The 24,150-nt window shown below is 45.2% G+C and overlaps 1 protein-coding gene across 1 annotated transcript in view; it reads right to left on the reverse strand.

The window, feature by feature from the left end:
* GCFC2 (GC-rich sequence DNA-binding factor 2) overlaps window positions 1-24,150 on the reverse strand; it is a 338,027-nt gene that overhangs the window by 104,781 nt on the left and 209,096 nt on the right. The window contains exon 11 of the mRNA XM_086926254.1: window positions 3,601-3,800. Coding sequence (XP_086782380.1) covers window positions 3,601-3,800 — 200 coding nt within the window. The remainder of the gene's footprint in view (window positions 1-3,600; window positions 3,801-24,150) is intronic.

Here is a 24,150-nt window from a genome sequence, read left to right on the forward strand (position 1 = left end):
TAAAAAATCTGTGTGACAGAAGCCGTTGTGCTGAGAGTTCTTAAGGGAGGTGTCGGCTGATTGGCTGGACTTTGGGTCTTTTTAAATGTTGAGGATAAGCTATTAAAGTGAATGTTTTTAACATTAACTCCTAAGTGAATCATTGACTACTACTTTCTACGGTACCATGGGACCCCAACTTCAACGGCAGGGAATGATTTAGGCATGTGAATCTATGATAGATCCAATACTGGAGAACTTACTTTTTCAGGTAAGCGTGTCCTGCATTTTAGGAGGTGGTTTTGTGATGGTCTTCCCAGTATGTGAGTGGATGAAAAGTCTCTTGTGTTGAGCATAGAGCTCCTCCTGGAGACACTGGAGGATGAGTTGCTCCTTCTCCTTTGACCCCCACGGATGACGTGGTTTTGGGGGCCAGGTAAGTGTTTTCGCCCAAGGTTACAAAAGTGTTTTCAGCACAGAGTGATGTTTCAGAGCCGAAAAGGGCTTCCGAAGACAAAGTGGATGTCGGCGTCGAAGGAGCGGTCAGCACTGGAGGAGGCCAGGAACTTGAGCAGTTGTTAGCATTGGGGGCTGGTTCGAAATTTGCTTTGAGGCCTTCCGTTAGAGCTAACAAATGACATACAGTTGAAGTCTGTATGTGTTGGTGTACCTTCTGGACTTGGTGCTCCTCTGTCTCAGATTCCGAATCGGAGCTTCGCTTGGTGCTAAGCTTAAGGGGCTGTTCGCTGGAGGGCCTGGACTCTTGCTGTTCCTCAATGTAGCGGTCCACTAAGAAATCTGGGGTGTCTTCCTCCTGTCGGTACTCTATAATGCATCAAGCGAGGCTCCGATTGCATCAGTATCTCAATGTTGTCTTTGAGCAGAAGGCGAGTCAGGCGGAGCAGGTGATCTTGTTGTCCTCTGGGTTTTGTTCAAGTGGATTGCGGAATTGAAGTTTCACACTTTCAAGGACCCTCTTGGAGATTCCAGAACCTTGGATTGCGTGTTGGATACTTTGGGACCCGCAAGCAGAACGCCAGGAAGGTGTTCTAACTGGACCCCGCTTGCTGAAGAAGGCGGCCCACTACAGTGGTTAGAATTCTTCAGAACAATTTGTAAAGGTGTGTCCCTGACAGAGAAAACAAAATGACTTAACGGGGCACTGCTGGTTTCTAAGCACTAGAAAGTGACTAATCTTTAAAAATTCATATCTCTGGTTCCCTACAGTGGATTATTTTCGTTTTGGTGTCATTTAAAAGATAACAATATTACCTATTTTTATGAATTGGTGTTGGATTTTTATTTTGTGTTGTGTCTTAATTATTTACTGAAATTGTGTTTTTAAATGCTTTACATACCTGTCTTTGAAGTTAAGCCTGTCTGCTCGCAGCCACGTTACCAAGGGTTAAGCAAAGGAATACTTTTCTAAGACCTATGCTGAGTCCTATCATGTGTTAGTGGCCTTATTGCCAGTGGCAGACCTACATTTGCCCCTACCAATAACCCACTTTCTAACAGCTCCGGCTAAGCACAGAGGTTGCAGACCTGGTGGTGGTCGGTGCAAGGTTATTTATATAAAAGAACTGGATAAAATTGATGAAGAAAGCCTGCATTCAACTTTGTTGCTAAGGCTTGAGTAATTGCATAATTTGATGCGTGAATACAGTGTATACTCTTGACGCTCCTTGGATTGGTGTTTATTGTATGTTCTAGTGGCTTTTGACGGTGGGTTGCTACAAGTAGAGCGTCAGCCAAAAACGTTAATACATTAAGGGTGAATTATTTTGTGGAATTTCTCACAGTGCACACAACGGCAATACCCTCATTGTGTCAGGATTTGGAATATCGTCATAGCATCAGTGAAGGAATCAATAAATGGAAGTAAAAGCGAAGATGCTTCCAGGCCAGGGTTTAGGATTTCCATAAAAATATTTGCTTTAGTTTCAATGGAGGGCAGCTGTAATTTTATCACTTCAGTTGCAGTCAGAACCTTCTCTGTAAATGAGGAACTTTCTTCCATTTGTGGCCCATGTGGCAAGTCAAACTCTGCATCAGAGCCTAATGGTGTTCTGTAAATCAAGGTATAAGACAGAATTAGTGTAATGAGGGGGAAGTAAGGCCTCCTCCCCACCACCACCACCATCATCATTAATATCCTGGGAGTGAATCCCGCTCTGGTACAAGAGAATAGTAAGAGCCACAAAGATATTGGAGCCTCTGTTGATAGTTACTACACAATATAAGATTAGTCAAGGTGCAACAACTGGTTGCACCTTTGTATCTCCTAGCGTGAAATTGGTCTAGCTCAAACTGATGTCTGTGCGGGTTCAGACATGGGTAGCGGCACCGGATCATCATCGGGGCCAGCGGCACCAGTGTTAGGGTGGCAGGAAGTGGTTTGGATTATGTGACGGAGAAGTAGTCTGTACCACAGTCAATACAGACCTGGTAACAGGTCCCAAGGAGACAGATTGCGCTGGAGAGGGACCCGCCAGTAGTAACCTATGTGGAGGTCCCCGTGGTTTAACGGGTCTGAAGGATTGCTAGAGGAAACTGGTACCGCACGGAAAATTTGCATCATGGACACCGTCAGGGCTTCACGCTGCTGCAGCATCAGCCCAGGAAACTCTGGTTACGTCCCAATCAACTGAGGGATTGGCTCCATGGCAGGTGACTTCTATGGAGAACAACTGACACTTTGATACGCTTGCGCCTTCTCTTTGGAATCAATAGCGGTAGGCTGTGGTTGGGTCCAGTTTTTCTCCTTTATATTTGTGTTTAGACTTACCTAATTAAATTGCGCTGGAAGTGGAGCAGTTGTAGCACAGTGTAATTATTGGGTGCAGGTCCACAAGTTGGACTGCAGGTGGGATGTGAACGAGTGGCACAACTTATTTTTGTGTTTTGTGACATACAACTTCACCTTCCTTTCTCGAATCGTCTTGGGGTGGCCACTTGTCACATGACTTCGAGTCATGTCCTGAGCTCATGTACCAAAAGCATACCTCATGTGATCTGTGACCAACATCCGCTTCCTGCAGTTGCGCATAGCTTGAATGATGTTATTTTAGGTGAGGACATTGATTGCTCCCTAGAACACTGTAGAAACGTTTGGAATAATAGGAACCAAAAAAAGTTGGGATCGTAGCTCAGGATCCAAGTCAGGAGTCGTGGAAATAAAAAGAACTGACATTAATGTGCAGGGTGTGGCACTTACATGCAGCTGTGTCAGTTCCAGAGTTGTATGGAGCAAACATTGAGCTGAACGATGCCCCCTAGCAGCTTGCAGGACACGGCTATGAAAAATCTATGGATCCAGTCTGTCACCTGAGGGATTTTCTAAAGTGAGGAATATGCAGTTAAGTATCCATCAGACATATAGAACATGATGCTGCTAATAAAAATGACAACCAGCCTTGAGAAGAATATAAAATTGTTCACTTGTTCAACACACAATTAATAAAAACATGGAATATTTTAGTTTTTGTAGGAGATAGGAGCAGGAGGAAAGACCAAAACAAGCTTTTTTATGGATCGAGTACTACACTTCATAAAGTAGATTGTGCCGCTCTAGTGTAAAGATTTTAACATACGAAGTTAAACAATGGCGAATGGTAGTACCTCAAGAGGATTCCAAGTGATTAACTGAATTCGGATTAGTGGATCTAAAAGCTTGGGGAGACAAAGGCTTATGTATGCATCGTAGTAGGAGTCTGGAAACTTCTCACGCCACTCCTGGAATTTCAACAAGATATTTCGGATGTCACAGAAGTCTTCATGTACATCTTCGAAAAGCCTTTTAGACTTCTTTAGGATAGTACCTGAGAAGAAATAAGTATATGCATCACTATACATAGAAGTGTAAATGTAAGTAATTACAATCAATCAATCATGAGTTTATAGAGCTCACAGCTACTCAGAGTGTCCCACGCTACCAGGCTCTCAGACGATCAGTGTTAAAATAAAATTATTTAAATGAACTTTCAAATAGTCAGGTCCTAAGAAGGCGTCTTATGGTGCGTTCATCCCTTATCGTCTGAAGTTGAAAAGTAAATGAGTTCCAAGCTTTAGCCGCAAGAAAGTGGGGGCGTGGAATTCCTATAGCCCGACGCCAAGGACATATTGTTTGGGGTCTAGGACAAATTTTCATGTTTGCTTTGTCCTTGGGACAAGTAGGACCAACCCTCTGCAGCACAAACCCTTTGGATGACACGTCACACTACCACATTTTGGATCAGGAAAAAGCATTTTCTGCAGTTAAGGAAATATTTGTGTCCATAAGTTAATGCTGTTTGAACTTGTATTTATGGCTCACTAACAGAAAGCCTTTATTATTAGGGTGAGCGCTCTAAGGAAATGTGAGTTCAGACTGCACTACTGACATTTGCAAAGTTTAACAACATAAGGCTACGTAAATGCTTCCAGGATGCGGTCTGATTAGATGCAAATATATGCAAAAGCAATATTGATGATTCTTTGCTTTCAAAATAATATGTTTATTAAAAAAATGTTTAACTACTGTGAAATTTTGGGTACCATTTCTTTGAAGCATCATTCAGCAAAATGTGTTGACACGTGCTAGTATTTCCCAAAAATATTCATAATGGAAAATCAGTGTAACCAGTTGCAACAAAATTATAGGAAACAAAAATAAACAAGCATTGGCAAAGCCAATAGGTATGACTTTGCTTGTCAGCCTTTTGGTTATGTCAATACGTGTCTTGTTTTGACATGGGTTTTGTAAAACGTTTTAATTGGGGGAGCTCCGTGCCCTCATCATTATATAAACATTGGCAAAAGCAAATTTATTCTTTGTCTCAAAAACCAAGCATTGACACAGTAGTCCTGGCACTGAACAAAACTACTTTGAGTGCCGATATGCTCCTTGTGAAAAAACAGAATGCTGCCACTCACAGTGAAGCCAGCCGGTTGACAAAAGAAATTTTATAAAAACAATACGCCAGCCCTTAACAAGGGCCCAATTCTTAAGCAAAGTCACAAAAGTGTCCCCATTGTATATATCCTTGCAGTAGTGCAGATTTAGGGCTTTCATGAATTCACAAGGCTTTACAGAAATAGGTCAGGAAATCATACTCCTAGAATAGGTGTATGCTGCATTTTCGCACTGGCAAGTTCACTTTACCGGCAACCACTTTTTCCCTCAACCCTTGAAAAAGTTTTACTTCTGCCCTTGTCAGGAGTAAATTTCCAACCTTTCTCTATATGAGAAAAAAATGAGAGAGAAACTGATGAAAACCCAATACACATGCAAATGAGTAGGTTTGCACAGACTCAAAAGGGCATTCCAACCATGGAGAACTATTGCTTACTGCTACCTTTAGCCCCAGTATGTAGATCTGTTGAAAGGTGGCAAAATAAGGGAATTGCTAGTATTCAAACCCTACTAAGGTATAGGCTGTGGCATAATCAGAGAGGCTATTATCAAAGCTCTTATATAATGAGATTGTTGCCATAATTTGTCGCTGCACTACATGGCACCAAAGGGACAAGGGGATCCTTTTGGGAGTCGTGTGGAGTGGACCCTTGCTCCCAGGAAGCCTGTGGATTGCTGTGCCCTGTTTGTTGCAGAGGAGTCATCTAGCGCCTCGCCGGACCCGCTTCGCGGGTCCCGCAGCGCTCGTGTCCTTCCTGAACTGGGACTGAGTGTTTGGACTTTGGCTGAGGAACGCGGTGCAGGCAAGTGAGTCGGCGGGGCTGCGAGCTTCTTGGCAGGGACTCCAGCGTCCAGGAGTCCCTGCGCGCCCAATTGGTTACACCTGGGCTGCTCTCCCCGCTGGCCACGCCCCCTTCAACGAAGCAAAACCGGACCTGTCTCGCTGTTACCTGGGATCCTTTTGGGAGTCGTGTGGAGTGGACCCTTGCTCCCAGGAAGCCTGTGGATTGCTGTGCCCTGTTTGTTGCAGAGGAGTCATCTAGCGCCTCGCCGGACCCGCTTCGCGGGTCCCGCAGCGCTCGTGTCCTTCCTGAACTGGGACTGAGTGTTTGGACTTTGGCTGAGGAACGCGGTGCAGGCAAGTGACTCGGCGGGGCTGCGAGCTTCTTGCCAGGGACTCCAGCGTCCAGGAGTCCCTGCGCGCCCAATTGGTTACACCTGGGCTGCTCTCCCCGCTGGCCACGCCCCCCGCCTATCAACCTATCACGAGGTAGTATAGCGTATAACAGTGTAAAGGGCTTCCGCTTTGCGGGAGCGGGCCGGGAGAAGCCCGGGACCGTCTAAGGCCGTCATAGGCCGAAGTAGGCCGGGCAGGGCCTACCCTCTTGGGTCGTGCATCCGACCCCTGGACTCATTTCACTGGTAGAGCCCCCCGCCGAGTATAACTCATTACGAACACCATGCCGTCCCCGGCAAGGGAGAGCACCCCATTGAAGCCGGGAGGAGTTAAAAATAGGACTCTAGAGAATTATTTCTCCCGGGCAGTGGGGGAGGGGGACAAAGAGTGTAACCTGTCCAGGTTAAGGGCAGAGCGGAGACGCTCAATAGACAACTTGAAAAATACCCCCCTCGGAGACCAACCCATTACGCCCAGGGAGGAGCTGTCCCGAATTGATGATGTCCCACTACTGCTGAGGGATTGCACTAACATTTCACCAGTTGCAGTCACGAGTATAGCTCCAGCTATCAGTCCTAGCCCCACCAGGGTGACCATTGATTAAGTTTCCCAACCTCCCCCAGCCCCCAAGACCAGGAAGGCTAAATCTAAGCCAGTCACCACACAAGTAGCTTTTGGACCCCCTCCCAATAAACGCAGGAGGAAATCGAAGGGAGTTCAAGGAAGGAACAAACCCAAGGTTCCCCATTCGGACTTTGGGAAGTTTTTAAAAACCCCCGCATTAGTAGAGAAATCAACGGTTGATTCACATCCTAAACCCATTGCTCATGAGGATCCAGCTCCTGCTACGATAAAAGATACAGGAGCTAGTATTGCTAATATTCCCTTGTCTGTTGTTCCGCTTGGAAACCTAGAATTTTTGCTAAGGTCTCTATTATTACCGATCAGCGAAAGCATAAAAAAGATTGAGATCAGACTAACCATTCTGGAGGCCACATTAGGTAGTCTGAAAACTCCAGCTGGTCGACAGGGAAGGCAACTAGATTCTACTCCCCCCACTGTAGCCCCTCAACAGTCGGCAAATAGTGTTGCAAACTCAGTCCCTCCACAAGCCGCGAATGCGGCGGCCCCACAACAACCCTTAAGGTCAAAGCCTGCATCAACTAAGCCCCTTAACGTCAACATGCCCAACCCTCCGCCAGGACCTGTACCGCCGGCACAGCCGGTAGATAATACCACCCGACCCCTCTAATGAAGCTCACCCTGAGACCACGTAGACCTAATCTACCCCCAGAGACTAATGCTCTCACTGTAGTCATGGCGGGTGTCCCCCCACTTGAGGAAGGTGAAACTGAGGATTTTTGTGCCCTGAAAAGTAGGGTAATTAAGTGGTTAAACATAAACAGACCCCTCCCGACACAATTCAATAATGAAATCATAATGGTAAGAAGGGTACCATGGGTGGGGAGAACACACAAATCCATTATAGGGGACTGCATATTGGTGAGTTTTAGGGATACAGGAACGGTGTCCTATATATGTCAAGGGAAAAATAGATCTAGGGAATCCACCATCCAAACCCTCCACGTGTCGTTCTTTTTTCCCATTACCCCAGTCCCATTTCAGCCACCCCAAATTCATGACAGCTGGGAGAGGGTTGGTAGGAGGGGGAGACACCAGGCCCTTAACCCTAGGCCGATATTTGGCAGACCAGAACAACCCTTTTATACCTATAACCGGTTCAATTGCCTGAATGGCTTAGAGGGGGTCGATTGACAAACAGATAATGCCCCCCAGGGTTGCACAGAAAAGGGCGCTCTGGTAGAGGTGTTGGAGGAGCAAAGTTCTAAGGCTCAGCAAACCTTGGCGGCTGATGTGGGGGAACCTAAGCTTGCTGAATCTAAGGCAATAGTCATAGATAGTACAGGAGGGGGACATGGGCGGGCAATGCAAGGGTCAATGCAGGAAACAAGACCAAGGGCCCAGGGGGGTGCAGAATGGAGTGGAGAGGGTGTGAAACTCATCTCTTGGAACGTAGCAGGCATAGCGGGCAAATTTAACAACAAGGAATGGGTTGACTTCATCAGAAAATTTCACATCATATGTGTACAGGAGACATGGGCTGTGGAGAATAATTACCACCTGCAGGGGTACAAGTGCTTTTTTGTTCCCGCCCGAAAATCCAGCTCAGGGAGAGCGATGGGCGGTTTGTCCCTCTATGTAGATCTAGACCCCCCAGGCACCTGGTCCTTCCCATACTGGACCTCACATGGGATCCAGGTAGTTCGGTTCCATGGAAAGGGGTTAAGATTCTCTGTTTTTAACATCTATAACACTGAGTTAGTAAATAACCATACCCCGGTATTAACTGAACTTGATCATAGGTTAGGACAAGAAATTACATCCCAGAATAAGGGCCCGTCTCACGGGCTGCTTGTGGTGGGGGACTTTAATTGTCACCTCTGCCCGGCACTGGTTAAAGTAAATACAGACTGGGCACAATGCCCAATTGAGAAGGGGCCGCATTTCTTTCACTCGCCTACTGGGTTGGCTCTTAGGTTGCTTCGGCTTAAGTACGACCTAGAGCACACCATTAATATGATAGACCCACAGTCGGATGGTACACTCCCACCAACTTTCAAGGGCAGGGGCTGCTCATCTATTATAGATTATATCCTGGTTTCGAGATCTCTGGTTAACAAAGTAATCAGTGTAGGGATAGACTGGAACAGCTTCAGCGACCATAACCCGCTTGTCTTAACGCTCCTGTATAGGGCGGGTATTGGATCCAATGTCCATCGTTTAATTGAGGAGAGGGTCACCGATCAAGGCAGGAGATTGAAATGGTCCAAAATAGATGGGGTGAAGTTTTATAAAAACTTGAGCGATAAGGGTTTGCTGGCCATAAATGACTGTTTGAATCTGGAAGTCCAGGGACCAAGGTTACTAGAAGCGTTCGACCATATTGCTAACCTGATCGATGGACTACTAAGGTCCAGTGTGCCCACATGTAACCTGGTAAATCCCCGGTGGTTTGATAAAGATTGTTCTAAAGCACTGAGGGAATTGAAATGCTCTCTTAAGTCAAAACCACGGGATCCACAAAAAATTAGGGCGTGCAGAGAAAAATATAAAAAAGAGACCAAAAGGAGGAAACTCACCCTGCAGGCAGAAGCATGGGCAGATCTGAGAGAGGCAGGGGAAAGAAAAGACCTAGCGGGGTTTTGGAGAATCATTAATAAACCGACCTTTCAAGAAAATGATTCTCCGGAGATAGGGGCTAACATCCTCCCGGAGCAGTGGGTTACCCACTTTAGGAGTTTGTATAATCATGAACCGGGCACCCATGTAGAGCCATCAGTAACCCCAAGTCAGGTTCCCCCGGTAGTATTTACTCTTAAGGAGATCACGGCAGGGATGGAGAGAACTAAGAACAAAGCCCCGGGTCCGGATGGAATTCCCCCTGACCTGTTTCTTAGTAATATAGAATTATGGGCCCCCCTGATGACCAGGGTTTTAAACACTGCTATCACCTGCGGTCTCCCTCCATCATGGTCTAAAGCGATCATTGTGCCAATCTTCAAAAAGGGCAACAAGGACGACCCTAAGTGCTACCGGCCTATTTCCCTGATTGACGTTTCGGCTAAACTTCTGGGAAGGGCAATTCTAAACAGACTGTCCGAGTGGACCGAAGAGAATAACATCTTCTCGGACACTCAATATGGGTTCAGGTCAGGGAGGTACACTAGTGACCAATGCCTGAACCTATATATGCTGACTGCCAAATATACTCTGGCCAGTGATGAACCCATTTATATGGGATTCATGGACCTGGCAGCAGCATTCGATCACGTCAATAGAGGGAAGTTGTGGGACATGATGTCAGGCATGGGGATTGAGAGTGGTTTAATCACCATATTGAGAGAGCTGCATAGCGACACTACGGCCAAGGTTAGATTTAATAGGGAGGGTGGATTGTCTGACTCTTTCCCATGTAAAAGTGGAGTCAGACAAGGTTGTATTCTTGCCCCTTTTTTGTTCTCCCTTTATATTAACAACCTGGAGCAGTTTCTTTTGGGTTTAAAGGCAGACTCCCCAAGGGTTGAGACGCGGCATATCCCGGTCCTGCTTTATGCAGACGACGCGGTCTTGCTTGCACGCACACCCCGAAGCCTACAAATCCTGATAGATGGGTTTGTTAAGTTCATGAGTAACCTGGACTTATCTGTCAACCTAGGCAAATCATATGTGCTCCTGGCAGGCAAAAAACATTCCTCTAAATTCTCTTACACAATAGGTACCCATTGTTTAGAGGAGGTTAAAACGTTCTCCTATCTTGGAGTAACCTTTGATGGTGCTCTTCAATTTAACTCCTTGGTGGTAGAACGTTGTAGTAAAATGATTGCCTCTAATGGGGCAATAGCTGGATATGGCAGGAGGCTGGGCAGATGGAGTCCGGAACAGGTGATGAACTTGTACGGCTCCATAACATGCTCCAACGTAAGTTACGGGGCAGAAGTTTGGGGCTTTGTGAACACCATTAGAATTGAACAGGAAGAAAACAGATACCTGAAATCTATCCTGAGGGCACCACCCAGTACTGCTGGATTTATAGCTCACAGGGAGCTAGGGAGGCCATATCTGGACGATTTGTTAAAACTTAGGCCAATTGTGGCCTGGCTAAAAATCTGGGTAAATCCAGATGCGCACTTAAGCAGAGAAATTCTATTGGACTGCTTAGGTAGGACTCACTGCATGCGCATCCCCTGGCTTAAATATGTGAGAAACACCCTTGAGGATCTAGGGTTTGGAAATCTCTTCAGGAACCCCACAACCATCTCAGCACAGCGCAAGAAACAAGTAGGGGAAATTTTCCTAGAGCGGAAAACCCAATGCCGAGCTGAGGCTGAAGGAGAGAAAAAGTCTGTGAGGGCTTATAATCTGGTAAAGAGTGTGGAGGGTATGGAGCCCTATCTGTATCTTGTGCATAACACACAGGATAGATTTCTGATGTGTCGTTTTAGACTGAACTTACTTCCCTTTATGTTGGCTTCACCAGCAGGTTTCACCACGTCAATTGAGCAGAAGGGACCCTGCGGCTGCGACAACCGGTCTCCGCAGGATTCCTTCATTTTATCCTGCTTTGTCCCTATTATTCTATGCCCAGGCGCAGATTCCTAGTAAATATCTTAAAAAAAGCCCAACAGGAACACGCCAGGGATGCACTAGTCTTTTTGCAAAAAGCTTCTGACCCGCTAACCTTGTGCTGTGTTATGAATTTTATCAAGGTTGCGGCCCGACTAAGGATGACGAGGGGAGAGGAATGAAAGACTTGGGACTCTTTATTTTAAATTCACGGCCCTGTATGTTGGTATTTTTATTGTATTATCTATGTACAAGGATCTCGATTAATATTTAATGCTTTGTTATCTATGTATATGTAGGTGTGCTTTTATGGTGTTTTTTAATCACCGAATAAAGATTCTTGAATAAGAATAAGAAATGGATTTTGTTTGAGGACAAGTAGTTTTATAAAGGAACCTGTCCCATGGACAAGTAGATATTTTATTAAATTCCACACCCCTGGGAAGGAAAAGGAGGAGCCATCCCATTTTTAGGTCTCGCTGAGCCAGCGCATGCGCTGCCTCAGCGAGACATTTAGTTAGTGGCTTTTCAAAGTGCTACCACAATCTTTTCCTGGCCTCAAGCTTGCGTTCACGCGTACAGCCTAAATGTGGCTTTCATGACTCATTATGTCTTGCTCTCCCAAGCGCCTCACTCTGCCCCTGCCCACCACAGAGCGCGTCCCTGCCATCACTTTTGCTTTCACGGCCGTACAGCCGCGCGACCAATGCTTGTTTTATGTATTTGGGTACTTTACACGAGCAACACCTACAACACATAAGATCCCATTCTTTTTTACACATGGGGACATTTACTGATTTGCCCAGGATAACAGGATGTTGAACCATTGCCGGAACTCAACTCGGGAGTTCTGGTTGGAACCTGGCATCTCTCTTTAATTCTCTGCTGCAAATCGCTTGGTACCGTTTTACAGCTAGGAACTGATGTTCCTTTATCTCGCTTCCATCTCAAAACAAAAAACTGCTAAACTTGATGAAGCACGTTTATTATAATTTATTACAGTTCACTTGCGACCTTACTTGGTTAAAAACACTACTGCTTTCAAGGAATTCACAATCACTGCTAACAAGCCGAAACACTGCACTGCTGCTTTTTCTCAAAAGAACTATACAAGAATAATTTACCCTTTCTTGAAAAAATATATAAACACAAATTGCTTGAAATAAAGCTTCAAATAACTTTTACACTGCACATGACTGCATGATTCCATTGACAGCAGAAACCAATTTTCCATTCTATTTATTTACTATTGTCCATCATTACTTAGGCTGCTTATTCTTCAAGTAACGTATTTTCAATCGTATTGTTTTCTAATCTGGAATACTTTTTATAGTTCAATTTAGGTGACTCTTGTGCTTGCCTCCTAAAGTTTGCATAGACTCGCCGTTTTCTAAAACATTAATTTCATGCTCATGTTTAGAGGTGCCTGCTTCTCAATTCTGTCTGGTGTTATGTTGCGTTTGATTGTCTGCGAGGACCTCAGCCCCTCTCTCTCTCCAGTACTCTCCCATGTTACAAATATGCTTTCGGAACTTCCTTCTTATACGTTACTCGTTTTGTTTTTGCGTGTCCCCCTCTATAACCACTTTATTGATTAAATACCTATACCTTGTTCATTCAGTCCCAATTCAGGACTTGGGAGAACTGTAACCACATGTGAAAACTTCAAATTTAGAAAAAGCTAGCAAAAAATTGTTTTAATGGATTTATGCATTCTTTTATGTTTGTCTACATGCTCTTTTGGATTTTATTTAAAGCCAATCGTTTATTTTTCTGAATTCATTCCCTGGCAAAACACATTTTTGGGTCGAGCACGTACGCTGCCTGCAGGGTGGACCTCAAAAAGGAGGTATGACGCGCTAGCATTTTTACACAGCACATCCTCGACCCGAGGTTATTGGAGAGCTTTACATGAGCACCAGTTATTTTACACAAGGACACACTCATATTTTTGTTGTTAAGCACGGTAAGATTAAGTGATTAGTCCAGAATCACAGGATGTTCTGCCTGTGCTGGGGCTCGAGCCTGGTTCCCCCAGTTGCAAAGTCGGTAGCTCTGGCCATAGCGCCAAATTTTACACGCCTTCTGTTCAAAGACCAGAAGTCTCTCTCCTTCCCCCACATAATGCACTTTTGCTTGGTGTTAAAAACAATGACTTTTTGGTTGCTTTGCCCCGTAAGTTATTATTTTCTATTTTTCCGTTGCTTCTCACACACCTGAGACATGGTGAGATTATTCTGTTATTGTCCATTTCCTACTTATTCTTTTAACACAGTTCAGCAAAGTCGCAGAACGTAGTCAAATATCCAAAATTAATGCATCTAATGAATCGCTCCCACCGCCATTGTGGCTCTCCTGCTCTGACTCACTCTTCTTTTTCACACTCTTCCTGTACACTCTGTCAGGCCTGCTTTCCACCACAGCATTATTTAAGCTGCTTTTCCCTATTTTCGCCCAACCCTCTTTCTCTCTCTCTCAACCATATCCGTCTCCCAGTCCACGTCCGCTTTGTTCACCTTATGCTTCCTTCGGCACCATTCACTAGCCCTGTTTTTGTAGAGAGTTATTAATTGAATGGATAGAGTTCAGAGCGGACCACTCCAGGGTATGTGGAGGGAGCGGGAACAGTTTATGTAAAAGTAGGTTTTTTTCACTGATATTTACACCACTGATAACAGAGCCTGCTTGGGCCTGTGTCTACTAGGATGTTGTTAGCTTATGTTAATAAAAGATGAAGCAGGTGAGAGGTTCACCTTTCCTCGATCCTTATCACAGTCTAAAAAAAGCTTCTTAAATTTTACGAACTAGTCTTTCAAAACCTAATTCAAGCCTTAGACTACAACCGCCAACAATGACATGTTTTCTGAAACATTTCCGTAGTTTACAATTCCATAACCTTTAAGACTTGACATGTGATATGCGTTGTCATAATAACATAAAACAGTTATGCGGGAAAATTTACAAACATTCTCCTGCATAAAGCAATAGGGTAGGCATTTAATTGCACTGATTTCAAGCACTAACTTGCTCTTACTCCCCAAGTACCTATGTGTTGTTGAACCATCATTGTTTCAAAGCAGTTGGGAACAATTCTGTGTCTGAATTTGTTTCTTTAACTTTGGTCACTCTATTCTTTCTGTTGAATGCAGTGTCAAATCCACTCTTGCCACTTAATGAAGCGAAGGTAGGAGATTTCTGTGTGCTCAATCCTGCTAGCTACAAAGTGTGTGTTTTGTAAATAGTTTCATAGAAGAACCGAGGAGCATGGCTTTGTGATCGCTGAGGTGGTGTTTTCACGCTGGCTTGAACGCTAGCCTTATTATACTGCCCTGCCAAGCGTTTGGGACCTTAATCTTTTTTGTAGGCAGTAGAAAAGAGAGATGAGTTTGTAGCCCTTAAATTCGATTTTTTCTGCAATACGTAGGATGAAATGGTTTATCTGGTCTTCGGGCTGTAGATGAATTGACAGGTTTTTGAAATATTGTATCTAAAAGGCAGCTGAGGCAGAAGTTAACTCTCGCTTTTTGTTGATTAGTGTTCATCCTGATATATACTATTGACCTATCTATTTAGCCTGCACAGACCACCTGGAGAGGGCCACTTGAAACAGGATTTCTCCTTGTGCTTTAGAAGAGTTTTGCTTTGATTGCTTCTGTTAAACTATTGAAAATTGATCGATGGGTACCGTAAGGTTCTGGAAGAGTGTCTCCTAGTACTGATCCATGTAGTAGTTTGACTTAACCCTTGCAAGGATGCAAAGCATTTTTTTAAATCTTATCTTGCCTTCTGACATGTCTCATGGACAAATGCAGAGAGATTCAGCTAGATAGTTTTCGTGGGGCGTTGTTATTGATCCATATATACATCCGACATCTTATCTTATTGCTCAATAAATGTTTTTAGGGCTTTTTGATTACATAAATAAACCAAAAATGACTTGTAGGGGGGGAGGGGGGGGGGGGGGGGGGGGGCAAAAAAAGACAAACTCCCCCTGCTTCTCCACCCCTACCAGACTGCGGAGTTGCTTTGATATGCAAGTACAGCTCAAGTGTCCGTTGCGCGAGCCAGGAGTGTACATCCTCTGTGATTGACTAAATTATATTCGATGGCTAGGGTCTTGTGTGCTCAGAGTTGTTAAGCCACATCTCTGCATTCTGTAGCTAAGTATTTCAGGAGTGAAGACCAGAACTTCAAAAATTATTGTATGATACCACTGATCGAGCACTGGGTTTTCTCCATGCATAAGATGTTCTATAGTCTGGAGTTATTTACTCATGGTGGTGGGGGAATCAGTGTTTGCCTCATTTTAACAGAATCATTTGCTTTTCAGAAAGGAAAAGAATATGGTTCAGAGCCCCTCCTGTGTGTCCCTGATACACATTCGTAAACCTCACTAGCAGGATGTCCCCTGGGTCCTTCGGACTAGGTCTTTTAAGGGTCTCTTGTATTGCTTTTAAAATTCCCTAAACATATCACATCCCCAAATGATATGTTCCATTCTTTCTTCTCTTTCATCCCCTCCTGCGTCTGTTTGGCCTGTTGCTGTTCAAGGCATATAAGCTTATCAGGACCTGGTGCCAAAAATGGAAGTTTGCCAACCTGACTATTATGTCCCACCGTTCTGCTCTAAAGGATTTCCCATGTTCTACCTCCCACCCATGAAATCCCAGGCCGTGGCAGGCACATGTTTTGGCCTACTGAAAATATTGAGAAACTTCCTCCCATTAATCCCGGTTTCCCATAGGAAAATAGTAGTACAAGCACTGATTCTGTCCCGCCTAGATTATGTGAATGTTCTCTATTTAGACCTTCCTGAATATCTTCTTGGCCGCCTACAGGTGGTGCAAAACGCCGCGGCTAGAGCCATACTTATGGAGGATCTAAGGACACACATGACTCCTCAACTGAAGTCAGTGCACTGGCTTTCAGTTCGTAAGAGGACACATTTCAAAGCCTTGGTTCTGGCTTTTAAGACCTTTCATGATATTGGGGCCCTAAATCTGAGAAACAGATGCTAGCACTATGTTCCTCCCAGAAGTTTGAGGTCCTCAAATAAGCGGCTTTTGCAAATCCCTAGGTTCTCCCGCTCTCGGATGGGTGGGCAGTCCTTTCAGGTGGTAGCTTCCCAGCTTTGGAATAATCTGCCGCCAGCCTTATGTCAGGCGCAGGACCCTCTTAGCTTTAGACGTGGATTAAAAACTTGGCTCTTTTCACAATAGGTTAGCGGCCCTCGGGCGTCCTGATTGGCTCGGTCACTGGTTCTCTTTCTTCTAGCGCCGGGACACTCCAGGGAGTAGCCGTGCACTTTATAAGTACCCAGTAACATAACATAACCTACTCTGAAATCAATTCCTCCCAATTACCCCTCTTGTGGAGCAGTTTGCAAATTCTAGAAAGGTGTTTTTATTGATACCCTTTATAGCAGTCTTTCAAATGGTGGCAGAGGTCTCCTGACAGCTGCCTTCATACCTTTCTGTGGCACCCAGTGTTGGATTTGTGTGAACCTGAATGTATATGCTTCTTTTAACCCGTAAAGTCTTTGTTGGATGCCTTGTTGAATAAGTCCCCAATGTGTGTGCATCCCGCTTAGTTCTGATTATGAAAGGCCTCCTCATTAAGTTTCGATGCAAATGTCGAGTTCCTATAATTGGGACAGGCGAACTTCAAGCCGGATTAGGTTTACACTCTGTGCCAGTAGAGGTCATCTTCTAGCGAATGAGACATGCTACGGATTGACAACATCACATAACATCTTTAATTCTTTCTCTTTTAACTAAAACAGTTGTAAAATGTTTCTAATCCTTTCTGGCTTGGCAGTTTCTATTCTGTAGACCTAAACTGTATTCCCTATTGACAAAGCATCATAATGCCAAAGTCCTTTTTAGGTCGAGCCTAGCGCAGCACGCATGCGCTGCTCTAGGGAAACGACCTCTTGGAATCACTCTGGACTTATCACACGCGCATGCATGTATTTTTTTTGGGAGCATTTTTTCTATTGGGCTTTGCGTGCGTCTTTGTAAAAAGACAGCACACAATTGGGCAAAGGCGGGTGAATGTCCCACCTTTCCCAGGAAATATATCCGCCCATGGCCTACGACTTACGGTTACGAGCAGCGGCGCGCAATGTGCCATCTGTTGTGTCAGATTTCACGCGCGCGCACCACTCGCGGGAAGTGCCTACTTTTTTTGTTCTTTTTTACTTTCAAGGTGAGCGTGGCCTGCTTCACGAATGCCGCGCTGTGTGAATCAGACCCTTGGGCAGGCGTCATGCTCTTGCTCCACTATTTTGCGCCCCCTTCACTGCCCCAGTGGGACTGGTGGTTGCATAGCCAATAGGTCTTGCTTTTGGGACCTTATAAGGATTTAGTTATGCAGCACAATATCCTAGGTGCAGCAACATCAACTGTTGCACGGCTAAACACTTATAAGGTTCCAAAGGCGAGACCTATTGGCTATGCCAAAGCTTGTTCCTCTTAGTTGTTGGAACCACTGTCAGCTTCAGGGAGCACAAAGATTGTGTCGGATGATACAGTGGCCCTGTTTGTTGAAAAGCTTGGCCCACTGGTCACAGCCTTACTCTAGTGCCGGGCTTCGGCACAAAATCCTTGGCTGTTAGTACTGGCAGACGCTCCGGGTTGCGGCAGTACCTCCAGATACAAAGTAGATTCTTCCAGGGCAATCGCCCACACCACGTCAGCTACTCCTGTTGCACGGTGTCACTGCTAAGGCGTTCATGAGTCCTGGCATGCTGGTCACACAAATATTTCCACGGTGGCCCCATCTGGCATATGGGGTCACCACTACGGAGCAATAAGGGCTAGCTAGGCACGCCCCACACAGTGCTTGCTGCACACGAATTCTATGGCAGCCCTCTCTTTGTATAATGGGGTCACCAAAAACAATCCTCATCTGTGCAACCCCAATCCTCACACAGGTAGTCCTCACAGTAAGGCTCCACACTTCACCCTTGTGCAGCGGAGGGCCCCCTATCCCCGCGCCCTCCCCCAAAGTGCTTCCTAGTTTTTGCCATATACAATCAGTCATGGTTGTTGCCCGTTGGTGTGAGGGTGGCTGCACCTCGGAGGGGGACCTTTACCTCAATGACTCCTTCCTGTCCTTTGAGGCTGCAAATAACACTACGGGTTCCGGAAGGCCACTTCCTCCTAGATGCGAAGATAACCAGCACGATCCGCGAAATCTAGATTATGTTTCCGAACGAGCCAGCGGAATCAAGCACTTTGTGTACAATCCTAGATCCAGATTCCTTCCGAGGATTAATATCCTGACTATACAAGGCCCTGAAGACAGATCGTAGAACCGACTTAACAGTGACCCGGGACAGGTGGAAGGAGGATCTACCTGTGTCATTAACAGAAGGGGAATTAAAACGCACATTCGTGAAAGGCCAGGATCTCTCGAGCAATGGCCGGTTCAAGCTTACACAGTTCAACTATCTCCACCGCACCTACCCGACTCCCCTGCACTTATCCAAGTTTGACCCATCACACTCACTTAAGTGCCTGAGATGCAGTGCCACCCCTGTTCATTTCGTGCATGTGACCTGGGATTGTCCCAGGATCCGCTCTTACTGGAGCCCTGTGGAGGGCAACAAAGCTCCCAATTGAGCCATCAGTCAACCACTGCCTGCTGGGGGTACTGCAGGTCCCCAGAGCCACAGCCCACATGTAGCATAAATTTAACATGCTTGGGCTGGTGTTGGCGAAACGCCGCATAGCCATCCACTGGAAGCTAGCCACAGTCCCCCTCCCAGAAAAATGGAGGACGGATCTCTGCGAATGGGGAGGTGGGAGGAGGGGTACCGGAATACCGCCGCCTATGCGCGGTCCGATATTTAGAGACCTGCTGAATTATGTGGGAGAGTACTCAGGGGATAGACCACATTGGAGGGAGCAACACTGATCGCCCAAAGTACGGGACCCGGTCATCCACACAGAGTGAACCCCCCAGCGGGCTTTCCCCCCTCTTCCATGTCTTAACAATGAATACAAATCCAGTTTCTTCCCCCCCTCCCTCTGCTCCACCCCCGCTCCAATGAGGCAACACTTCCTGGTCTACAACATGCCGGTTGCCAGCTGGCTTACGTTCCGATGCCTCGGAGACCCAGTAGATTAATTATGTAGTTTTTCAATAGACCGCTACCCACTTTAGCTCATATTGCATCACACTCCACCCACTCAGACACACCCCGAAAGGGGACAGGGACAGGGTGTAAGGGACACTGCAACATGTAAAAACCTCTTTTGACCCTCAACCAAAGACACACAAGTATAATGAGTGGGAGGATGCCGTTACCGCCAGACACTATCGATAGCAACTATAAGTTTAAATGTTTTGTTTGGTAAAAAACAAAAAAATAACAAGTAGTAATGTGATGGGAAGATAGCAACTATAGATGAATCGCTCCTGCAATAGCACAGAAGTGGCTAGCGGTCAGGCAATATGAGGTGAAGCCCACCCGCCGGGTTTGTCTGAAAGGTTGCATCTGAAAGGAGGACTGGGTCAGCACAGGAGATTTGCTGATATAAGATGCCTGCAATTTGCCACCCTGTGTTATAGGAACTGTACCAATGGGACCCATGGCGGTGTGATCACATAATTACCGATGTTTCAGAAACAATACATGTACAATGCATTGTGGAGAAGTGTGGCTCAGGGGTTAGAGGCAGCAGACCCGGAAGCTGAGATCGGCCCTGGACCAGGGTTCAATTCCCCGCATCGGCGGGTCTTGGGCTAAAAAATTCCACAGACTTGATAATTCTTGCTTCGGTGCCTTCTCGACTCACGGGTTCACACTCTGCGACTCTGGGCAATAGCTTGCTTAATCTCCACAACGGCCCCTCGCGGCGGGATGCCTGGCTTTCACCTTGTGGATACCCTGCCAGGGCTATCTCACAGGGGAATACCAGGACGGGTTCCCTAAGCAAGCGCTGGGACACCCACTGCGGGTAGCTGTGCGCTATATAAGCTCAAATACATTTACATTTACAATGATCCTGATTTGTTTACTAGCAACAAAAAAATATAAAAACAAAAAAAAAGGCTCCACACTAGATCTCACTCTCTCCATTGCTCTCCTCTTTCTCACAGAGCACACTGGCCTTGGCATGCAGGCAGGCAGGCGTTGGTACTCTAGGCTCCAGGACAGGTGATCTTGGTATTCCCTGGGTGATGTTCCCTCACTCAACAGGGAAAGCAGCTGGCCTTAACCCTACATCCAGTTCAGAGGCAGTTGTCTTGCAGAGTTATCCCTAGTCACACAGCCCCTCTGGCTGCTTGGCAGATGTCAAAGTTTTTGGTCTCAATCTCCCCTTCTTACAGTCCTTTTCCAAATACCAAATGTGATTTAGGGTCTGAGTCTTTGAAGTTTATATTGGGGTTCTGTTTTTTTTTTAAGTGTACATTTCTCCTTTCCTCCTGAAAGGATGCATGACAACACACAAGACTTCGAAGCAGATTGATCCACAACACAATTCATAGGAGTGGCCAAAGTTCACACCTGGATGTCAGCCACAGTGATATGTGCATCGAAAGCTTAATCCCAGGCTCCCAGCCCTACACTTTATTGTTCCCTTATCAGCCACATCTAAGTTCCAAAGATGTGTCCATGCCTCTTCCTTGAGATCCATCACTGAATCAAAAAGCAACATTTTGAAGTGTAATGGGAGAGCCCCTTCCTCCAGTGTGTGTCCCACTCATCTCACAGGAATGCAGCAATACACATGTCTGGGGGGATTCCTCTCCTCCGCATGTCTTAACCAGGCAGGCCTGGGCTTCCCTAAATGGAACCCAGGGTCCTCCATATAATTTACTATTGCAGACACACTTGCACTCAGTGTAGATTCACAGTACACGTTCTCTCTAGTATGATCACCTCCATGCATTGCGCAACTACAGACACTCATGCATTCAGCACATACATTCAGTCTGCATACACTTCTCACTAATGTGGCTTTCTATATTATACCATGGTGTGCCATTTGAAAACACACTCACCATGTGCACGCTGCACAGCACTTCACCCTTCAGGTATTCTCCTTTACCCAAGCATACAAACACCCAGCACATGCTTTCCTTACTCATGCACTGCACAGCACTACATCTTTCATATCATGTATTCCTCACAGGCATATATACACTTACACATGCACTAGTCCCACACTTTATTGATCTATCCCTGTGCTATACCCTTCCTAGGTTCACATACATTCAGCACAGTCACTACTCCTGCCCAGCACTCCAGTTACCTGATGTAGACCAAGAGTAAGTCAAGACCACAGCAGCAGTACTTAAAAAAAGGTAAATAAGCCTGTAGACCTCACTACAGTGACACAGGGTAAAAAGGTCCTGTTCACTACTACTGATCACTACACTCGTATGCTGCCACCCCACACTCGTGCTGCTTAATTCTTGGTGAAGGAGGTAACCTTACACTAATTGAGGGTATGACTTTGGGTGCCCGTCCCGGTTCAACAAGACTGCAGTCAGTGAGAAAGGCCTATGTCATGGCGCACACACATGATCCATGTTTGCCAATGAAAAAAATAAAATCAGCATTAGGGATCCGTGCAACAGTATAGTTGGGCACTCAGGGCAGGGTTACAAGTTGTTTACTACGCAGAGGATTTTTCTGTCCCAACAGAGCTTTACTCCAATCCCTTGGCATAAGTTTCCTCTGCAAAAAAGCATAATAATAATCTTCTGCAAAAAAAGACAAACAATAAGATCTATTGCCATTCTATGCTTGCTAAGGTTGCATTTTTACCCCATATTTATTCAACATTTTTCCAAGAAGTTTGATGCCTTCCTCGTGAAAGGTGCTTTGCAACCCCCTGCATTACGAAACAAATGCATCTGTGCTCTATGTTCAGCATATTTATTAACTTTTGACTGCAGGCATGCAAAACATTCATAATACATTAGCTATATATACACAGAATAAAACAAGTTAACATTTATATATGATGAAAGCAAACTCATCATGTTTGGTAAAGTATATTGTAAGGGCTTTTAGATACCGAACAAAATAGGTCTTTCTCCAACAAACTATTATTACTACTTTGGACTATTGTTTAACAATAAGCTGTCATGGAATCCAGAAAAGTTAACAGCATCTCTTTGCACAACATGTCGAACGCTTTATTGAGATTCCCGAATCATTACACCCATTACTGCCGATTCCGGGGACAAATGTGTACATTGCTGAAATGATTCTGGTTGGATCTTCTGTCCTGAGGCCTCATTTGGAGCCGTTTTCTGGAATTAAGGCAATTTATTCTTCTGAAGTGAATAAGCTAGTGTTGCAATAACATTGAGCTGGGATCCATCTTTACAGGCAGGTCTACTCACAAATTTCACTCCAGACACCTTTTAACACTGGCTCCAAACAGATTGCAATAAACCTGGGAATTCTATTTATTCAGTTTCATGCCCTTCTGCACAACATCGAAACACTAGGAATGGCACAAACGGTTGAAAAACCTTCAATCTGAACTACGTTTTTTAAGCAATGATGAAGAAATTCAATCAAGGGGCAATCTATTAGGCCGACTTAGCCTGCCTTAAAACAAAATTCTCATCAGTGACCTATTGTGCATGTTGTGACAGCAAATTATTTTTGACTGTCTCTTCATTTAAGGAGCCCCTAAAACCTAGCTTTCACGCAGCAAAGAAAAAAATAAAGGGAAAATCTGTAGTGGTTTCTAAAAAAAACAGTGTCTGTGGAGGCACATAAACTAAAGAACGGATGGCGCAAATGCTCAAGCTTCATTTATACTACTGATAAGTCACTTTTTGGGAGTATGAAGGAAGTTACCCTGCCTCTCAGTCAGGAGCTTCTTAACGTCAGTGGTGTAGAGCCATGTCTAAGAACAAATTTCAGACCAAGTCTGGTGCCTGTGAAAGGCTTCCCTCAAACAAAAAGAGAGAAGCATGCTACAGCTAAGTACATTTCGCCATCTGTATGTATATGGCAAGAGGCCAGAGAAAAGAACATATTAAATAAGCACGGACGCATGTGGCACATCATCATAATCATGTTCATACTTAGTGATTAACCATCCTTTGATCCAAATCCTGCTTTACATCAGGGTCCTCGCTTTCCTGCTGTAAACTGACTTCCACTATGATCCAGTCCGTTCTGCCATTCTGCCGACCTGGCCTGCCCTACTCTATAACAATCTGCTGCACCCTGCACTCAGCTCACACCCACTTCACAAATGTCCTTAGTCATTGTTTCCGGGTGGACAACCACACTAATCGCTTCCACCACTGCGAGTGTTTTGAGATCGCAAATGTGGTCGCAAAACAATTCCAACCCATTCTTACTCCCTATTTGGAAGGGAGGCCCTTGTCATGCTCCTTCCTAATAGCGACTCTCAAACACTATTTTGTGAGTCACCGAATCGCAAAATAGCATACCGACGTCCTATTTTGTGATCGCAAACGGGCCCATTTGTGATCGCAAAAAAAACGGTCGTTCATCTGGTCCTTTGTTGTTTGAAATTCATATTTTGGTTCAGAAAGTGTGAGGCCACCATGCCCATCATATTACCGGTGGCAGATTGCATATCAGTGGCATGTTGCCATTTTTTTAAATCCCGTTCTGTACTTTTTTGTTACTAATGACTGCTCAGCTCGAGGTGCATTCTTTGATGCAAGGGAATGGTTTTAAGCTAGTATAATGTATGAGTCTGGCTATTGTCCTATTCACCACCTCAAGTTACATTCAAGAAACGAAAATAGCTGAAATATCATAGTGCTTTGTTTTGAACACAGTGACCAGATAGGTTGTGCAGTTTCTTGGGAATGGCTTCAACTCAGTCCATGTCCAGATATCATTGCATAGAGTAGCTAGTAGTTTTCTTGCTAGGTTCTGTGCCATAGAACTGAAACACACAAAAGACTGGTCTTCGAGAATCACGGAAGGAACAAATTA

Source organism: Lissotriton vulgaris, chromosome 6 (assembly GCF_964263255.1).
Source record: "Lissotriton vulgaris chromosome 6, aLisVul1.2, whole genome shotgun sequence".
In the NCBI taxonomy this organism is placed as follows: Eukaryota; Metazoa; Chordata; class Amphibia; order Caudata; family Salamandridae; genus Lissotriton; species Lissotriton vulgaris.